The sequence below is a fragment of the Hemiscyllium ocellatum genome, chromosome 17 (genome assembly GCF_020745735.1).
Source record: "Hemiscyllium ocellatum isolate sHemOce1 chromosome 17, sHemOce1.pat.X.cur, whole genome shotgun sequence".
In the NCBI taxonomy this organism is placed as follows: domain Eukaryota; kingdom Metazoa; phylum Chordata; class Chondrichthyes; order Orectolobiformes; family Hemiscylliidae; genus Hemiscyllium; species Hemiscyllium ocellatum.
Genome location: NC_083417.1, coordinates 72504447 through 72522482, shown reverse-complemented (window position 1 = coordinate 72522482; position 18036 = coordinate 72504447). Strand labels below are relative to the sequence as shown.

General features: G+C 38.5%; 1 protein-coding gene across 1 annotated transcript; it reads right to left on the bottom strand.

The window, feature by feature from the left end:
- Positions 1–908: 908 nt before the first annotated feature.
- Positions 909–17738, bottom strand: LOC132823816 (tapasin-related protein-like). Its single transcript, XM_060837861.1, has 7 exons — positions 17706–17738; positions 17201–17524; positions 15415–15696; positions 14246–14359; positions 12631–12674; positions 9837–9985; positions 909–2603 (listed from the first exon to the last, which is right to left on the bottom strand). Exons 2-6 carry the CDS (start codon positions 17361–17363, stop codon positions 9842–9844), a joined length of 747 nt encoding a protein of 248 aa, XP_060693844.1. The 5' UTR covers positions 17364–17524; positions 17706–17738; the 3' UTR covers positions 909–2603; positions 9837–9841.
- Positions 17739–18036: the final 298 nt, after the last annotated feature.

Sequence of the window (18036 nt, the reverse complement as noted above, 5' to 3'; positions counted from 1 at the left end):
CATTCTGATCAATAGCAAGTACTTTTTTTCATTGACAACACTATTTGGCCATAATTTACTTTCTTCTCAAGTTTGCTTCTCACATTCGAATTCAGAATTCTTCAATAATGTAACCTACAAACAATGTCAACTAGCGAAGGATGTATAATGCATTCTAGTTACTAATTTTGCTGTCTGTGAGAAACAATCAACGTGATTGATTGTATACCATGCTTGGTAACATTATTTTAACTGGAAATTGCAAAAACCCTGTGTTGATGCCAATTGCATGCCCATAATATACAAAGTGATATCTACCATTCAAATAAATCAATCTTTGTGGACAATCTTCAAAATCAGCAATAATCTTTGTTACATCATAGCAGAATTAAATAGTAGTGCTGCTTCAATGTTAAGAGAAAGTGAGGACTGCAGCTGCTGGAAATCAGAGTCAAAAAGTGTGGTGCTGGAAAAGCACATCATGTCAGACAGCAACTCAAGAGCAGGAGAGCCGACATTTCAGGCATAAGCTCTTCATCGGGAATGTTGCCAGAAATATTAACATGGTGTAATGCAATTAGAAAAATCTACCAAACAAAAAGCAAATAGACAATCACATAAGGAAGCTGACAGAATATTAAGAAGCTCTTCACACCGTTATAGACAATAATATCCTCTATCTGTACTTATGGACACGAAGATAATGAAGCATTTAACCAAGGAATTGGGACTTTTGCTAATAAAACCTAAGTTAAATGGAACTTAATTTTAAGTAAGTATGAATCATGGACTGATCAATGGAGAGAAATCAGACAGTCATTTGACTTTGTAATTGACAGACTGTTACTAATTAAATACCCAATTACATTGATTGAGTCTAATATTAGACTAATTTAGTGAATGGGCAAGATTGTGAAAGAGGGAATAAAGTTGGGGTTAGGTTATACATTTGGAAGGAAATAAATAAAAGAACAACAGAATAATTTGTAAATGCTGAGAGAATGGGAAATACTGGAGTTCATTGGGATCTACATATCTGGCATATAGGGGAAATGTGTTAGCACTGGAGACATACTGTTCTAAAGAAGGGTCAATGGACCCAAAACATTCATTCTACTTTCTCTCTACAGGTGCTGCCAGACCTGCTGAGTTTTTTTCCAGAAGTCTCTGTTTTTGTTCATTACAGTGGCTGCTGGAATCAACGTATTGTGTTTTAAACAAATACTGAGTGCACAGATTAATATTCCTTGGAAGAAGTCAAACAGAAACTGAGGTTAACTCATTGAGGTGTGTACAAAATTCTGAAGAAACTTAATGGACTAGATGTTGCAAGTTGTTACATACCGCTAGTAAGACTCGATGGCTGAACAGGCTTGTTCACTCAGGATTAAGATGAGGATTTTTTTTTGCCTCTCCAGCTGTTGTACATATTTTGTAATTTTTGACCAAAGAGGAATGTGGCAAGGTTGACGACTCAGCAAAATGAAACTTTGGTTTCACAGGTAAGCGCAACAGGGCCAAAGGCCCTGTACTGCACTCAAATGTTCTATGTTTAATGTTCAGCTTATTCATTTCTTACAATATGAAGTAATGTTTCAGAAATATTTTGATTGTTGTGAAGATTTGTAATTCAGATGATGGTCATGAAAAGCATTGTGAAATTTATTTTTTAGGCAAATTGATACATTTCTGAATACCACGAAAACACTGCTGTATTGGATCATATCAATAGGTGGAGCTAAAGTAACACTAGCAAGGGTCATAGAAATTAATGGACTAATTCTACCTCTTATGGTCTTAAGGTTGAAGGGTGACGTGATAGACGCATTTAGGATTACAAATAGGATTAACAGAGTAAGCACCAAATAAACAATTACAGTTGTACATGGTTCTAGAAATAGAAGTCATAAATACGAGAAAACACTGATGCAAGAGGAAATACATGCCTGGGAACCACTTCCTGGTCCTTACTGAGGACCACTTGGAATGTGCAAATTGCTACCACCAGCAGAAGTTGTCACCTAGCGTATTGGTGGGTTTAAGGATGGTTTGGAGAAATACATGCTGTGGAAGTGAATAGAAAGCTATTTGAAATGGGTTTGATAAAGAAGGCTGAGATGAGGGTAGTGTAAAGAGTATCAACACGTCAGTGACATCTTGAGACTAGTGGCCAGTAATGTAACTCTTCTATAAAATTGTGACATAGTAATATTTGAAATAACTGATCCAGCTTGTTGTCTTCAACTGAACTGAACAACAGGTCACAATCTTCCCACGTGAATTGTATGATAAATAATGCAGTATTCATACAATGATCAATATTTTTAAGAATGCGCAAAAATCAAGATCGAAGAGTTTCTCTATATTTCCTGTGCTCCCTCCTTAATCTACTTATTTATGGAACACTTTACAATAAGTCTAGGTTATGCAGTTAGTATTCAGACAATAACAAGGACATGATCCGTCACACTTCTCCCACCCATGAGATCTAGGTTTCTCTGTCTTTGCTTCACTGGATTCTCGTACTCTTGCCATGCTCTTCTTGTTTTCACTCTTGACACTTTCTCAGAAGTAATGAGATCTCAAAATGCAGAAGGTGTTTTCTCAACTGTCTCTTGCTTGGTCTGTGGAAACAACAATGATTATCTTAGGAAACCATGCACAGCAGATGCATGAGTAGGAGTAAACCAATCAGCCCTTAGTGACTCTTACACTATCTAATGTGATCACAGCTAATCTTTCATTTCAGCCGAATGTTTCACCCCCTGCCAACATCCCTTGTTGTGCTAGTTCAGATGCCAGAATAATTTCTGTACATGTCATTATTGTATTCAACAACAGCTCATTCATAACTCTACAGGGTAAATAATTCAACAGGCTCAGAAAAGTTTGAGTGAAATAAATTCCCTTTCCAACTTCAGAGTACTAAGCAGAATCAAACTCTCCGTGTTAATCCTATCAGAATCATATTTGTCTAAATGGGATTGCCTGTTATTCTTCGAAACGACAGAGAAATCAACGCCAATCTATTCAGTCTCTTACCACAGTACAATCATTTCAACTGGGAAGCAGTTCAGTGAATCTTCAGTGCACTCTTTCCAATATAAGGAAATTATTTAATGAATACAGGGTTGAAAGCTGCACACAGCACTTGCAATGTGTTCTTATCCAAAACTTTTTATTAGTGTAACAAGACTTCTTCATTCCCAAACTGCAATTATCTTGTAATAACATCAAACAAACCATGGGCCTTCCAAATGTTTAGTGCATCATGAGTTGACTTTTTGCACCATTTAGCAAGCAAAATTCTTGATCACATCAAATATAAATTCTTACAAACTGCAGATTTAAATTTATGCTTTTTGTAAGAGTATATGCTGTTTTTCTATTCTCACAATCAAGGTGAACAACTCCACTATTAAAAAATCACGAGGCAACATGTTGCCCACTCTCTTAATCTGCCAATATCACTCTGTGGCTTTTCTATGACCTCCTCTCAACTCGCAGTTGCGACCAGGTTAGCGTCATCAACAAAGTCAAATACATTTTTCTGTATCTATTCATCTGGGTCATTGACATCGATTCTAAACGGTTGAGGACCCAATGCTGATCATTGTGGCATTTTCACAGCAAGTCATGTAAGGTTAATTGGCTTGTGCTCTCTCTGCTTTACTTTGCTTCCTAAACAGCAATATAAGGCTTGCTATTGCAAAATCTGATGGAGCATTCACAAATCAAAGGAATATTGAAATGTCATAGTTTGTGCAAAAAGTTCTCTGAAGGTATCGCTTTTAGAACTACCTGGGGTAGGCCACCTCATTCTCGGGGTTTGTCAGAATTTAGTCTGACACTTTTCTCCAATATTTCTTGACTGCTATATTAACTTCCTCACTTTCTTACAGCAGTGATGTTACTATACACTGCACTTCTGGTTTGAAATTTTTCACTCTGAAAATGGATATAACGTTTGAATGATGCTTCTGCAATTTCCTCATTCAACATGCTAATTTCTTCTGACAGTGTTCCGAAGGGACGATCACATACTTTAGCTACTATGTTCATTTTATATGCTTATCAATGCAATTGCAATCTGATTTTATTTTTATAATTCAATCTCATATTTTATTCTTTAAGTTCTTATCAATGCTTTTCTGATTTTTAACACGTTTCCAATTATTAACCTTGTGAATTGTTTTTTGCTACAGTTAAGTTTCTTCTTTTAACCAAACACTACACTAAACTTCCTTAATGAGACATAAATGAGGATCTATTGCTGAGTTTCTGGTCTTCAGTGCAATGTGTTTTTATCCAATACTTACATCCAATATTTATTTAAAGGTTTCTGGTTGTTCATTTACCTGCATAGCATTTAGTCTATTTACCAATTAATCATGACTAGTTCTCACCTCATATCAATTAATTTTTTATTCTTCAGATTAAGAATCGCTGAGAGATAGAGGTGTACAACATAGAAACAGGTCCTTCGATCCAACTTGTCCATGCTGACCAGATATCCCAAATTAATCTCGTCCAATTTTCCAGTACTTGACCAATTTCCCTCTAAACCATTCCTATTCATGTCCCCATCCAGATGCTTTTTAAATGGTATAATTGTACCAGTCTCCACCACTTCCTTTGGTAGCTCATTCCATACATGCATCACCCACTGCGTGAAAAAGTTCCCCATAGCCCCGTTTTATTTCTTTCCCTTCTCACGCTAAACCTATGCCCTCTAGTTCTGCATTCTCCCATCCGAGGGAAAATGTCTTTTTACCCTATCCATACCCCACATTATTTTGTAAACCTCTGTAAAGTCACCCTTCCGCCTCCAGCACGGCAGGGAAAAGAGACCTAGGCTATTCAGTTTCTTCCGATAGCACAAACCCTCCAATCCTGGCAACACTTTTGATGATATTGAATAAAGTCATTGCAGTTTCTACATGGATATCAAATCTAAGCATCATAATTAAGAATATTGCCAAGACCATTGCATATAGATATGCTAATTATTGTTATCTTGGCATTAGGTGTCAGAATGCACAGGTTCACACTGGTAGTCTTCTAGTTTAGGCAAGACAGACTTGAAAAGTACTTATATGGGCCATCATTTAACTGTGGTGAGATTACGACATTCATTGGTGGAAACTAGTTTTTAAAACCTGAACACAGTAGTTACACAGAGTACCAAAGCATGAATTGATCTGTCACCACTCTTACTGGCAGCACCACACCTCCCTTCCACTCAGAACAAACTGTCTTGGCCGCACAGTTTCCATTCCTTGTCCTTAAAAATAAGCAAAATGACAGTATTGTGGAAAATTGATCTGGAAATATTGTTTGTCACAAGCGAATGTAACATAGAACAAAACATTTGTTTTCAAAAACTGCAATTCCCACTTTAATATGCCATAATAGCATTTGCAAGGTGATGATGTTCATGATGTGAAGATAGACATTTTTGAATGCAAAGATTGAGGACACTTTTTAAAAGACTTGATGTCATGTAGCAATCAGGTGTTTAGATGCTCCATTCACCGTTGGAAGTGTGACTCACTGCTTCACTTGAGCAATACTAAAATGCGAGCTATTGAAATAGAAGAAATGGGAGAACGAGTAAGCCATTCAGCCCTTCCAGCTCTTCAATCAATCAGTACAATCAACCAATTCAGCACCCATTTACTGCTTTCATCATTGACCACTTAATCCCTTCACCCCCAAGAGCTATATTGAACTACTTCATGTTTTGGCTTCAAATAATCGCTCATCACACAATGAAGAAATTTCTTCTCAAATGAATCCTAAATGGCATATGCCATTTCCTTAGACTATGACCCGTAATTCTCCACTTCCTGGTTATAGGAATGTACTTCCTGCTTTTCACCTGTCTAATCCTGTTAGAATTTTATCGATCCTACTTATTTTATCTAAACTTCAGTGAATGCAGTCCTAACTGATCTAATGTCTCCTCATAGGTGCATTCCAGGAATCAGTCTGGTAAATCTTAGCTAAACCTAGCCAGAACATCTTTCTTCATGGAATGATCAAAAATCAACATAACATTCCAGATGTGGTCTCACCAAGGCCCAGTACTACTATAGCAAGACATCCCTGCTCCTGTACTCAAATCGACATGAAGGCCACTAGCTATAACTGCATGCTCACTTTCAGTAACTGGTACACTCTTCAGTCTTTTTTTTGTATTCAAGACCAATTTTTGACAACACTGCATATTTAGTAGGTTACTACTTTTTAAGTATAAATCAAATTGAAATGAAATGTATAAGTATAAAATACATTAAAAAGATTGAAATCTTAACTTACAGCACTTATAGCAGGTCATTCAACTCAATGATCTGTGAGTTAAAAATGTAACTTGGACAACAATTACATAATGAATGATTAGATAGCATTCCCCTTGCAGAATAATTGATTCCTTTTGTAGCTAAAGCTTTACCGTGGATTCATTAAATCAGGGTCTGATTGGCAAAGTTACATGCCAAAAGATCTGCTTTTCGTTAATAAAACATTGTAAACAATAAGTGATTTCAGAACTTTTACCTCAAAAATCAAAGGTTTTACAAAGTACGACTTAACCAATTTGCCTACAACTAATGGAAATGTTTCAGGATGGGCTAAATTTGTTTCCATGGTAGTTAAATACCAGTTCAGGAATGTGACACATTTGATTAGATTAGAATCCTAAATATGGAAATATTCCATTTGACCCTACAAGTCCACACCAACCCTCTGAAGAGTAACCCACCCAGACCAATTCCCCTCCCCTATACTTACCCCTGACTAATACACTTAAGACATAATAGGCAATTTATCATGACCTGCACATCTTTGGATTGTGGGAGGAAGTCAGAGCACCTGGAGGAAAATCACACAGACTTGGAAAAAACATGCAAGGTGGGAATCGAACCTGGGTCCCTGCTGCTGGGAGGCAGCAATGCCAACACTGTGCCACTGTGCTGCCTCAAGTCGATTCAAGCTAATCAAAACATAGACATGAATTTATATATATATATATATATATATATATACACACACACACAATCCATGAAAAAAAAATCAAGTGAGTTCAGCGTTTAAATTTGTTTGAAAAGCTAAACTAAGATTATGCAGCCATCATAAAGAACCAGATAAGACTGACATGAACATGCTTAAAGGCATACCTACCCAACCATAGTTATCTCCAACAGCCTGTAAAACAAGAAGTGTGAGGTAACAAATACTTCTTCTTTTAAAAGCGAGAGTAGAATTAGAAATTAGATTAATCTATCCTCAGCTTTCGGAACAGTGACAAAAATAGAAATTGCAGGAAAATCTCAGCAGGTCTGGCAGCATCTGTGGACAGAAATAGAGTCAAAGTTTCAGTCGAGTGACCTATCCTCAGTTCTGCCAGTTAGCCCGATGGGCTTTTATCCGAAACGAAAATTCCCCTGCTCCTCAGATGCTACCTGGCCTGTTGTGCTTTTCCAGCACCACAGTCTTGACTCTAACATCCAGCATCTGCAGTCCTAATTTTCGCCTTGTGTTGAGTCTATCCAACCAGAATCCATCTCTTCCATAAGTAATGAAGTCTAAACCCAAAAAGAAGAACCTTTTATCTCCATGTTGCCAGTCCACTCATCCACCTTGCAGTCTTTCTCTCATTGACTCAGTTCTCAAATTTCAAGGACAAAGGCTTTCTACCATTGCGTATTGATTCCTCACAGCCCTCTGACCTGCAATGCATCTTATAATTGATAACTGATAACCTCTCAGATTCTTCTTAGCTGAAGGAATGCGACTGCTCCCGAAACAATTTTACCAGGTAAGTTACTCCATCACTGAGTTTCACTGCACCTGCAGTTCTTCCTACAGCTTATCAAAACTAATTTAAAGCTCCTCTTGCTACATACAATTAAAGAAGATGTGTTTTCTCTGAATCACATTGATTTTCTTAGCAACTACCATTCCGTAGTCCCAATACAACATTTACTTATTGTTAATCAATCTACCATTATTCATTATAAGGTCACAACCGATCAAATAGGTTTACTCCTATTGGTAAACTAAACAAGTGCATTTAAAATCTTATATGGACTCACAAATTGCATGATTCTCTGAAGACAAGCTAACAAAATACTCATCTGTCAAATATATAACTGATGCTGTCCAACAGCATATAATGATTTTCTCAGTATGCAATTAATCCTTTAGCTATGTCGTAGCATTCTAAAGTGGATCTGGCAAACTATGCTCTTATTTAAATGCAAAGTATATCCTCCCCATTCTACATTCCTAGGTACACATACTGTATCTAATGAGGAGCTGCTGTCCCTATGCTTGCATAGTTCAGGTTAGATTCCAACCAGTCCACACTGACCCTCTGAAGAGTAACCCTCTGATGAATGCACCTAGCACTATGGGCAATTTAGCATGGCCAATTCACCTGACCTGCACATCCTTGGACTGTGGGAGGAAACCCCAGTAAGCATGTGAAGAATGAGCAAACTCCACACAGACTGTTGCCTGAAGCGGTAATTGAACCTTGGTCCCTGGCAGTGTGAGGAGGTGTTGCTATCCACTGACCCACCATGCCACCCATAGAAGACCATTTGCATTGATGCGAGGTATAAACCTAAGCAAATGAGATTGCTGGTTAGAGAATTGATTTCATGCTAGCTACCTAATTAACATTCTGCAGTCATTTCAATGGACAACATCTTAATTCCCAAGACAGGAATACATTTTCATAGTAAGTTGGAGGGATATTTGATGGTATGGTTAAGAGGTTTGTGGATGACAACAAAATTATGGTTTAGTGAACAGTGAAGAAGGTTACTTAAGAGTACTACAGGATCTTGATCAACCCAGTGGGCTGAGGAATGACAGATGCAATTTAATTCACATAAATGTGAGTTGTTGAATTTTGGTAAGACAAACCAGGGCAGGACTTACACTGTTAATTGTAGGACCCTGAGGAGTGCTTTCAAACAGAAAGACCTAGCGGTGCAAAAACATTGTTCCTTGAAAGTGGTGTCACAGGTGGATGGAATTGTGAAGATGACAGTTGGTACACTTGCCCCTTCATCAGTAACAGCAATGACTACAGGACTTGTGACGTCATGTTACAGCTGTTCAAAACTTTGGATAGGCCGCATTTGGAGTACTGCGTATAATTCTGGTTGCCCTGCTATAGGAAGGATGTTATGAAACTCGAAAGGGTGCAAAAAGATTTACAAGGATGTTACAGAGACTCGGATTGAGTTCTAGGGAGATGCAGGATAGGCTCAAATTTTGTTTTCCCTGCAAAGTAGGATGCTGAGGGGTGACCTTATAGAGGTTTGTAAAATCATGAGGGGCAAAGATAAGGTGTATAGCCAAGGTATTTTTCCCCAGGGTAGCAGAGTCCAAAACTAGAGGGCATAGGTTTAAAGTGAGAGGGGAAAGATTAAAAATAGCTCTGAGGAGAAACATTTTCATAGAAGTTGGTGCGTATTAGGAATGATCTCCTGGAGGAAGTGTAGAGGGCAGTACAATTTCAACATTTTAAAGAAATTTGGACAAGTAAGTGAATATGAAAGGCTGAGAGAGATACGGACCAAATGTGGGCAAGTAAGGACTAGTTCAGTTTAGGAAACATGATCAGCATGGATGAGTTGGGCCAAAGAGCCAGTATCTGACCTATCTGACTCTAAATTACAAATGTAAACAAGGCTAGACTTCAGTAAGAGATTAACTATTAAACTTAAACTTTAAAACGCTGACATTCACCAGGTTCCAAAAGTTAACTCAGTTTAGCTACACTCAATGACTAACTGCTTGCACAAGTCAATGAATTAATTCATGTTGCTGTTATCCCATACCTGTTTCAGAATTGGTCCTGGACAGAAAGGTAATTTATGTTTGTATAAACAACAGTCGCTTTCTCATTTCTGGGTTTCCACATTTTCCTGTGTTCATTGAAGTGGAGATCAGCATAAGCTGGGTCCTCCACTTTTCCTTTATGGATGACCTGTGGAGAATTTGTGAGAATATTAGTTACTTATCAAATTGAAACAAAAGCAAAATTAGTTCAGGAAAATATCAACAACAAAACATATTTGGGGTCTGCAAAAACAGCACCCAGAGCTTGAATGGCATTAAATAAACTGAAAATGAAAGAACTGCTGATGCTAGAAATTAGAAATAAAAACAATAATTGTGAGAAAAACTCAGCAGGTTTGGTAGCATGGAACATAGAACAGTACAGTACAGTGCAGCCATTCGGCCCATTGCTGACCTTTTATCCTATTCGTCTATCAAACTAACCTACACACCTTTCATTTTACTATTATCCATGTGCATTTCCATGAGTCGCTCAAATGTCCCTATTGTATCTGACTCTAGTAGCACCGCTGGCATGCATTCCACGCACCAATCATTCTGTGGAAATCATTCTCTGTCATCTCTTCTAAACCTGCCTTCAATCACCTTAAAATTATGTCCCGTTGTGATAGCCGTTTCTGCCCTAGTGAAAAGTCTTTGACTATTCACTCTATCTGTGCCTCTCATCATCTTGAACACCTCTATTGAGTCACCTCTCATCCTTCTTCGCTTCAATGAGAAAAGTTTGAATATGGTCTTCCCTATGTCTTCCCTACATCAAAGACGCCTTGTAAATGACTGCCAAACTACTCAGACCTCTTGGTATCATGGTTGCCCATGAAACCTACCAGTACACTAAAACAGCAGCTCATGAACTTGAAAAACCCGATACTGACAACAAGCAAAACTAATGTTATTTACAAAATACCTTGCAAGAACTGTAATAAACATGACATTGGACAAACAGGCAGAAAACTAGCCACAGGATTTGTGAATATCAACTAGCCACAAAAAGATGACACACTCTCACTACTATCCTCACATACGGATGAGGATGGACACTACTTTGACTGGGACAACACATCCATCCAAAAACAAGCCTACAGTGACACACACGAGAATTCCTAGAAGCATGGCATTCCAACCATAACCCTAACAACAAACACATTGACTTGGATCCCATTTATGGACCCTTGAGAAAAAGAACAGGAAATGACATCACCATAGGAGATTATGTCACCATAGGAAATGACATCACCAATTAAACGAAGCCTGAACATATCAATAGAAAGCGGGCTACACCACCAGTGCTTTATCTGGATGCTCACTGGAAAAAGTTACCTAGTATGGTGACGAAACATCTGAAACTGAACATTCCAGCTCAGCTCAGCCACATCCTTGAACCCTATCTACCTTACACTATTCCATTTTCATCCATATGCATATCCAATGGCCTTTTAAATGTCCTTCAAATTGGCGAGTCTACTACAATGGCAGGCAGGGCATTCTATGCCCTTACTACTCTGAGTAAAGAAACTACCTTTGATATCTGTCCTATATTGATCACGTCTCTATTTGCAGCTATGTCCCCTCATGCTAGCCATCACCATCTGAGGAAAAAGGCTTTCACTGTCCACCCCTATCTAACCCTCCAACTATCTTATACATCTCAATTCAGTCACCTCACTGTCTTCTTCTCTTGAATGAAAATAGCTTCAAGTGCCTCAGTCTTTCCTCATAAGACCTCCCTTCCATACCAGGCAACATCCTAGAAAGTCAACTCTGAACCCATTCCAAAGCTTTCACAGCCTTCCTACAATGCAGTGACGAGAACTAATGCAATACTCCAAGTGCAGAGGCACCAGAGTTTTGAACAGCTGCAGCATGACCTTCTGACTCTGAAACTCAATCCCTCTACTAATAAAAGCTCAGACACCGTATGCTTTTTAACAATCCTATCAACCTGTATTGGAACGTTCAGGAATCTATGTAAATTTCCTTCCTGGCCACCTTATAACTCTCCAAAACCCTGTCTGACCCTTGCCTGGCAGCATCTGTAACAAAAAACAGTTAATGTTTCAGGTCCAGTGACCCTTCTGAACAAGTTTTGAAAAGTTCCAAAGGAGGGTCACTCAACCTGAAACATTAACTCTGTTTCCTCTCCACAGATGCTGCCAAACCTGCTGAATTTTTCCCAGCAATATCTGCTTTTTGCTCCTTAAATGACATTGGCCAATCAATAATTTTCTACTGAGGACAATTGAGACCACTAACTTTGAGCTGATGTCATTTATCTGAATGCTACTTCTAATTCACAGTTACATTCCGCATCTTGACCAGATGGGGTAAGGATTGGCGTATGTCCACCTCCTGCTTATTGGACATTCAAGTTCCGAGTTTGCTTAATTTCGAAGATGCATTTTTCTGCGAAAGCTCTGAACCAAGGCACAGAGTCAAATCCCTGATACAGAGCAGCAGCAGTCAACACTCAGCAGCCGTTCAAACATTAGCGGGTGGGAGAATCAATCTTATTACAAAATTATGCAGACTATACCTTGTAAAGAATTTTGATAAATGCCGAATGAGCAGTGGAAAAGACCACTGTCAACAACAGCATTTATAATATTCCCTCAGGATCCTGAGAGTTCCATGAATGAATTATGTTTGGCACATTTTCCACAATTAGTTGGTGATTTTCTGACATACCAGGAAACTAGATATACCTGCAACAGGTGAAAGCATTAAGTGCATTGCAAAAGTCGCCTGGGTTTTATAAAAACAGACCAAACTGACCTGCTCCTCAACCTGGCTGTCAATTTCCTCAGCAACTGTATCACCTGCCACAGAACAAATTTACACCAATAATGAATTTCAAAATGTCAGGTATGTCTGTGAAAAAAGGATAAAACCCAAACTTTGAGCAAAGTATGAGCAGCATAATCACCAATTAAAAAAATACCCAATTCTATCGCTGGTTGAGATGTGATCAATTTTACATGTCATGTTGCTCGCAAAAGTAAAATACAGTAGATGCTGGAAGTATTACATAAAAACAGAATTTGCTGGAAATATTTAGCAGGTCAGACATTATTTGTGGAAATGAAAACAGAGTTAATGTTCTAAAAATGTGTCATACAGTCATAGTGTCCAAAAGATATACAGCACAGAAACAAACCCTTCAGTTCAACTCTTCCATGCTGACTAGATATCCTAAATATTTAGTTCCATTTGCCAGCATTTGGCCCATATACCTCCATACCCTTTCTATTCATATACCCATCCAAATTCCTTTTAAATGGTGCAATTGTTCCACCTCCTCAGGCAGCTCATTCCATACATGCACCACTCTCTGCATTAAAACGTGCTCCTTAGGTCCCTTTTAAATATTTCACTTCTCACCTTAGAACAATGCCAGCTTGCTTTGGACTCCTGAACCCTTGGGAAAAAAATCTTGTCTGTTATCCCCACATCATTTTATAAACTACTGTAAGGGCCACAGCTTCTGATACTCCAGAGAAAGTAGTCCCAGTCTATTCAGCCTCTCCTGAGAACTCAAACCCGCCAACCTAGCAAAATCCTTGTAAACCTCTTATGAACACTTTCAAATTTCAGGATGCCCTTACTATAGCAGGGAGATCAAAACTGCACACTCTATTCCAAAAATGGTCTAACCAATGTCCCACAGAGCTGCAACATATCTTCCCAACTCCTATACACAATACTCTGACGTGAAAGGCAAGCATATCAAACACCTTCTTCACCATGCTATCTACCTGCAACTCCACTTTCAAGGAACTATGGACCTGCACTCCAAGGTCTCTTTGTTCAGCGACACTCCCCAGGAATTTAACATTAAATGTATAGACCTGCCTGATTTGCCTTTCCAATGTGCAGCAGCTCACAGTTATCTAAATTAAACTTCATCTATCACTCCTTGAGCCTTTGGCCCCTCTGATCAAGATTCCATCGTACTCTGAGGTAACCTTCTTCACTGTCCACCACACCTCCAATTTTGGTGTCATCTGCAATTTACTAATCATACCTCCTATGTTCACATCTTGAAGTATTACCTCTGCTTTTATCTCATTGATGTTGTCTGATCCGTTGAGTAACTGAAATATTTCTGTCTTGCTTTGCTGATTTGTTTTTTCTGACTCATAGTTGTTGTGTCTTTTTTCGTCAATCCAGCCTCAAAGGTATTTAACATACTCATTCTATTTCTCATTCTCATTTATCACAAAAAAACCTGACAATTCAGTTATTGTTTGTTGAAGTTATCCTGATGAGCCATATCAGTATGGTAAACTATCTCATTACAGTGGCCTGTTGATATAATAACCTATCCCCTTACTTCCGCACCATTGCAGTACCCTTAATGTTTTAAGTCAACTTTTAATCATAGTCTTACCATGAGATCTCTCTAGTTTGTATTGCCTGACAACAATTGCCAGAACCAAAATTAGAAAACATCCTGCTGTCCAGCTTAATGCTACGGCATAGGAGAAACCACTTCCTTTTTTACCTAAAGATGATAGAGAATATAAACATTCGCATTTAAAGACCAAATGATGCTAAATAATATGCAACAACAGATAACAGGCTCCTCTGACACATCAAACCCATCGTCTCTCACCAATGTAATAAACTCTCCATTTATCCAGAGGTTTGATGACAGTATTAACTGAGCAAACTTGGTTTAAAGAACACACAATTCAATTTTCTGATCATTTAAGCATTTTGTTCAGCATAATTATCATGTTTAACTTTGTTTATGTTATATGCATGTGAGATTTGTTTATGCAAAACACAGACATGTTGAAAAAATGCAAGAGTCTTGTTGAATAGATTTTTAAAATAAAGGGGTGCATTTGATTCTGAAGAATAATGGGGATTAGAGTGGAATTAAGCATGGCTAGAATATAGAATCTGAATAGGTTGTTAGAACAGAATATCCTCACAGTACATAGGCATGCATATGCATATACAAAGCTACATACCAGAGTGACACAAGGGATTTTCATTGTGTAAAATCAGTGGAGAAGCCAGCACTATTCTTCATGGTGCTGCAATGATTAAGACAAATTGATATAGCTGTGTTTAAAATCAATATTTAAATACAGTGTAGAAAAAGAGCGGTGGAATGGTTGGTTATTCAAAGATGTGTATTTAGAGTAATTGGCACACAAACAGGCAACATTTGGCAAGGGAATGGAGGAAGCTCTACTTATATAGTGTGTTATAATCTGGAATCTTTTTTCTAAAAGCAGGAAAGATGTTTCAATGATCACATTTGAAAAAAAATTGGAATAAAAACTAAAGGGAGAATTTATTGCGATGAAGTGGATGCGAGGGCCAAATAGAATAGCATGACAAAGAACATGACAATGTAAAATAAACAAAATGGCTTCCTTCCATGCTATCCAATGATTTTTTTAAAAAAGCTTGAAGTCAATCTCTTGCCAATCATGTAATTACTTTAAGTTATGTTGCAGATTATTGGAGACAGAGTGCTAATATTGCCCTGTTAAATCTAACAAATTATAGTTCAGGGGAATATGAAGAAGCTGAGACTCTTACCCTGATCTGAAACCAAGTAGCTGTCATTGGCTGGGTCCACCAGTGAAACATGAGAAACTTGGCAGGTATAAACTAACCCGATCTCCACAGGATATAAGGAGCTGGAAACTTGATGTAATCCCTCCCTTTCCTGAAACTTTGTAGTATTTATTCCAGATGTAATTATTCTGTCATTTTCATACCAGGTGAGGTTAAATTCTTCTGGGAAGAAGCTAGCTGTCGTACAGAGAAGTGTGAGGAATTGAGAGGACAGTCGAGTAATCGTTATTGGAGTTGGAGGCACTGTGAATAAGCCAAAGGAAATAAGTTTAAAACACGTTTCATGCCATTCCAAAGACAACAGAAGCACGACTACCTACCTGGAAGGCAGATCATTTCTGAGCTGGAGTTTCAATCACCATAACTAGCTTGAAGTGTCTGTGTCAATTCTGTGTCTTAGGATCTTATACCTCATAACCACCTAATGAAGGAGCAACACTCCGAAAGCTAGTGTTTCTAAATATACCTGCTGGATTATAAACTGGTGTTGTGTGATTTTTAGATTGAAGCGTTTGAAGTCAAAAAGTGTGGCACTGGATGATGGAGGGCTTATGCCCGGAATGTCAATTCTCCTGCTCCTCGGATTTTGCCTGACCTGCTATCAACCTGGATAAATGCGAGGTCATGCATTTTGGAAGGTTGAACTGGAAAGTTGAGTACAAGATTAAAGACAGGATTTTTGGCAGTGTGGAGGAACAGCGGGATCTTGGTGTGCAGGTACATAAATCCCTTATAATTGCCACCGAGGTGGACAGGGTTGTTAAGAAAGCATATGGTGTTTTGGCTTTCGTTAACAGGGTGATTGAGTTTAAGAGCCGTGAGATCTTGTTGCTGCTCTATAAAACTTTGGTAGACCACACTTGTAATGCAGGACCAGGAGAATCGAAGTTTTGGGCAGAATTCTTGAAGAAGGGCTGAAATGTCGATTCTCCTGCTCCTTAGACACTGCCTGACCTGCTACGCCTTTCCAGCAACACATTTTTTAGCTCTGACCTCCAGCATCTGCAGTCCTCACTTTCTCCTAGCGAGCAGATGCTGTCTCGCCTGCTGTGCTTTTACACTCTCGACTCTGATCCCCAGCATCTGTAGTCCTCAGTTTCTCCTCCCTGCACTGGAATATTATTATATACCTCTGGAACAGGTGGGACTTGAACCAAAGCTGCATGCCTCAATGGTGATAGTAATGACAGCAGATGCTGGAAAGTCATATCCTGTCTCAAAGGTAAGGATACTACCGCTGCACCACTAGAGTCCGTAGCGTTTTGCATCAACCATCATAAAAGTACTGTAACTTGGAAACAAAAGGACAACATCCTCATGAGCAGACCAGGACCACAAACCCCTTTCAGGTCAGGCACTATTATGTCTTAGAAATATATTACATATTGTTTATTGCTTTAGGATTACAATTTCAATCATGTTGGAAGGAGGCATTGGGAAATGGGAAGAAAAAGAAACTCTCTCAAATGGTAAGAAACCAACAGTGGCAATGCCGACATTACTCAGCCGAAGAAAATCATTAAAAAGGGGTGCTTCAAAAATATATACATAATCCCTCAGAAAGAAATTATTGGTTAAGTCTGGCATTCAAATGTGATCACTCCTGCAATAAATGCGGCTATTTCACCAGAAAACATTCGCTGCAAATACAATGAGAGATGAGCATAGAGAGACATTTTCATTTGCTTATTCGCTGGTATTCGCTGATTAATTTCAAAGAGCCCTTTAGCTCCTCAGTATCACTTACCGTATACTGTGACCTCAGTCCCAGTGCCATTAGACCTCATTCCTGGCCCTTTTTTAACGCTGCAGTAATAAACCCCAGAATCTTGAAAACTCACATTGATCAGGTGGAACTCGGAAAATCCTTGGTGAAAAGGCATTGCTATTTTCGTTTTCTCTCTCGTCATACTAAAAGTTGAGCGTTGCCCTTTCTTCCACCAATAAACATCTAATTTTGCATTCCGAATGAATAAAGACACAGAGCAATTAATGGAAATGTTTTCGCCTTTCACTCCGGTCACACGCTGTGGGACCTGATGCAAGGAGAAAGGGGTCACAGTGTCTGAGGCTGTCAGAAATGAGCACAAACAGAGATTATCAACAGTGATAATTCAAGAGCATTAAATAGAAATAAAACCGTTATTGTATAATGTAATTAAAGCGGAAACTACAATAAACATTAAGTATCAGCGATCGTCACACAGTTCTTATTCCACTTCTACTGATCCGAAAGTCTTAAATGCATATACCTATGTAAATAATGCCTAATGTCGAAAGGTAATTCAACAGATCAAGTGCTAACATGTTGTATATGGTTGATAACCTCGGTCACCCCTGGTCCAAGTTAAATGGAAACACTGCAATGCGCTGCTGGTGGTGAAAATATTTGATAATGGACGTGCTGCAATTTGACAAACCACAAGAGAACCGAAGCAGCTATTTAAAACATTGGTTTCTCGGAAGTGATAACAATCTAAGTACACATAGCTATTCAAGGGAATATCGCACATTGCACATGAGGTCAAATAGTCTGCATTGCGAAATTCACTGCTTGTTTACAAATGCATCGTGCAGATATAA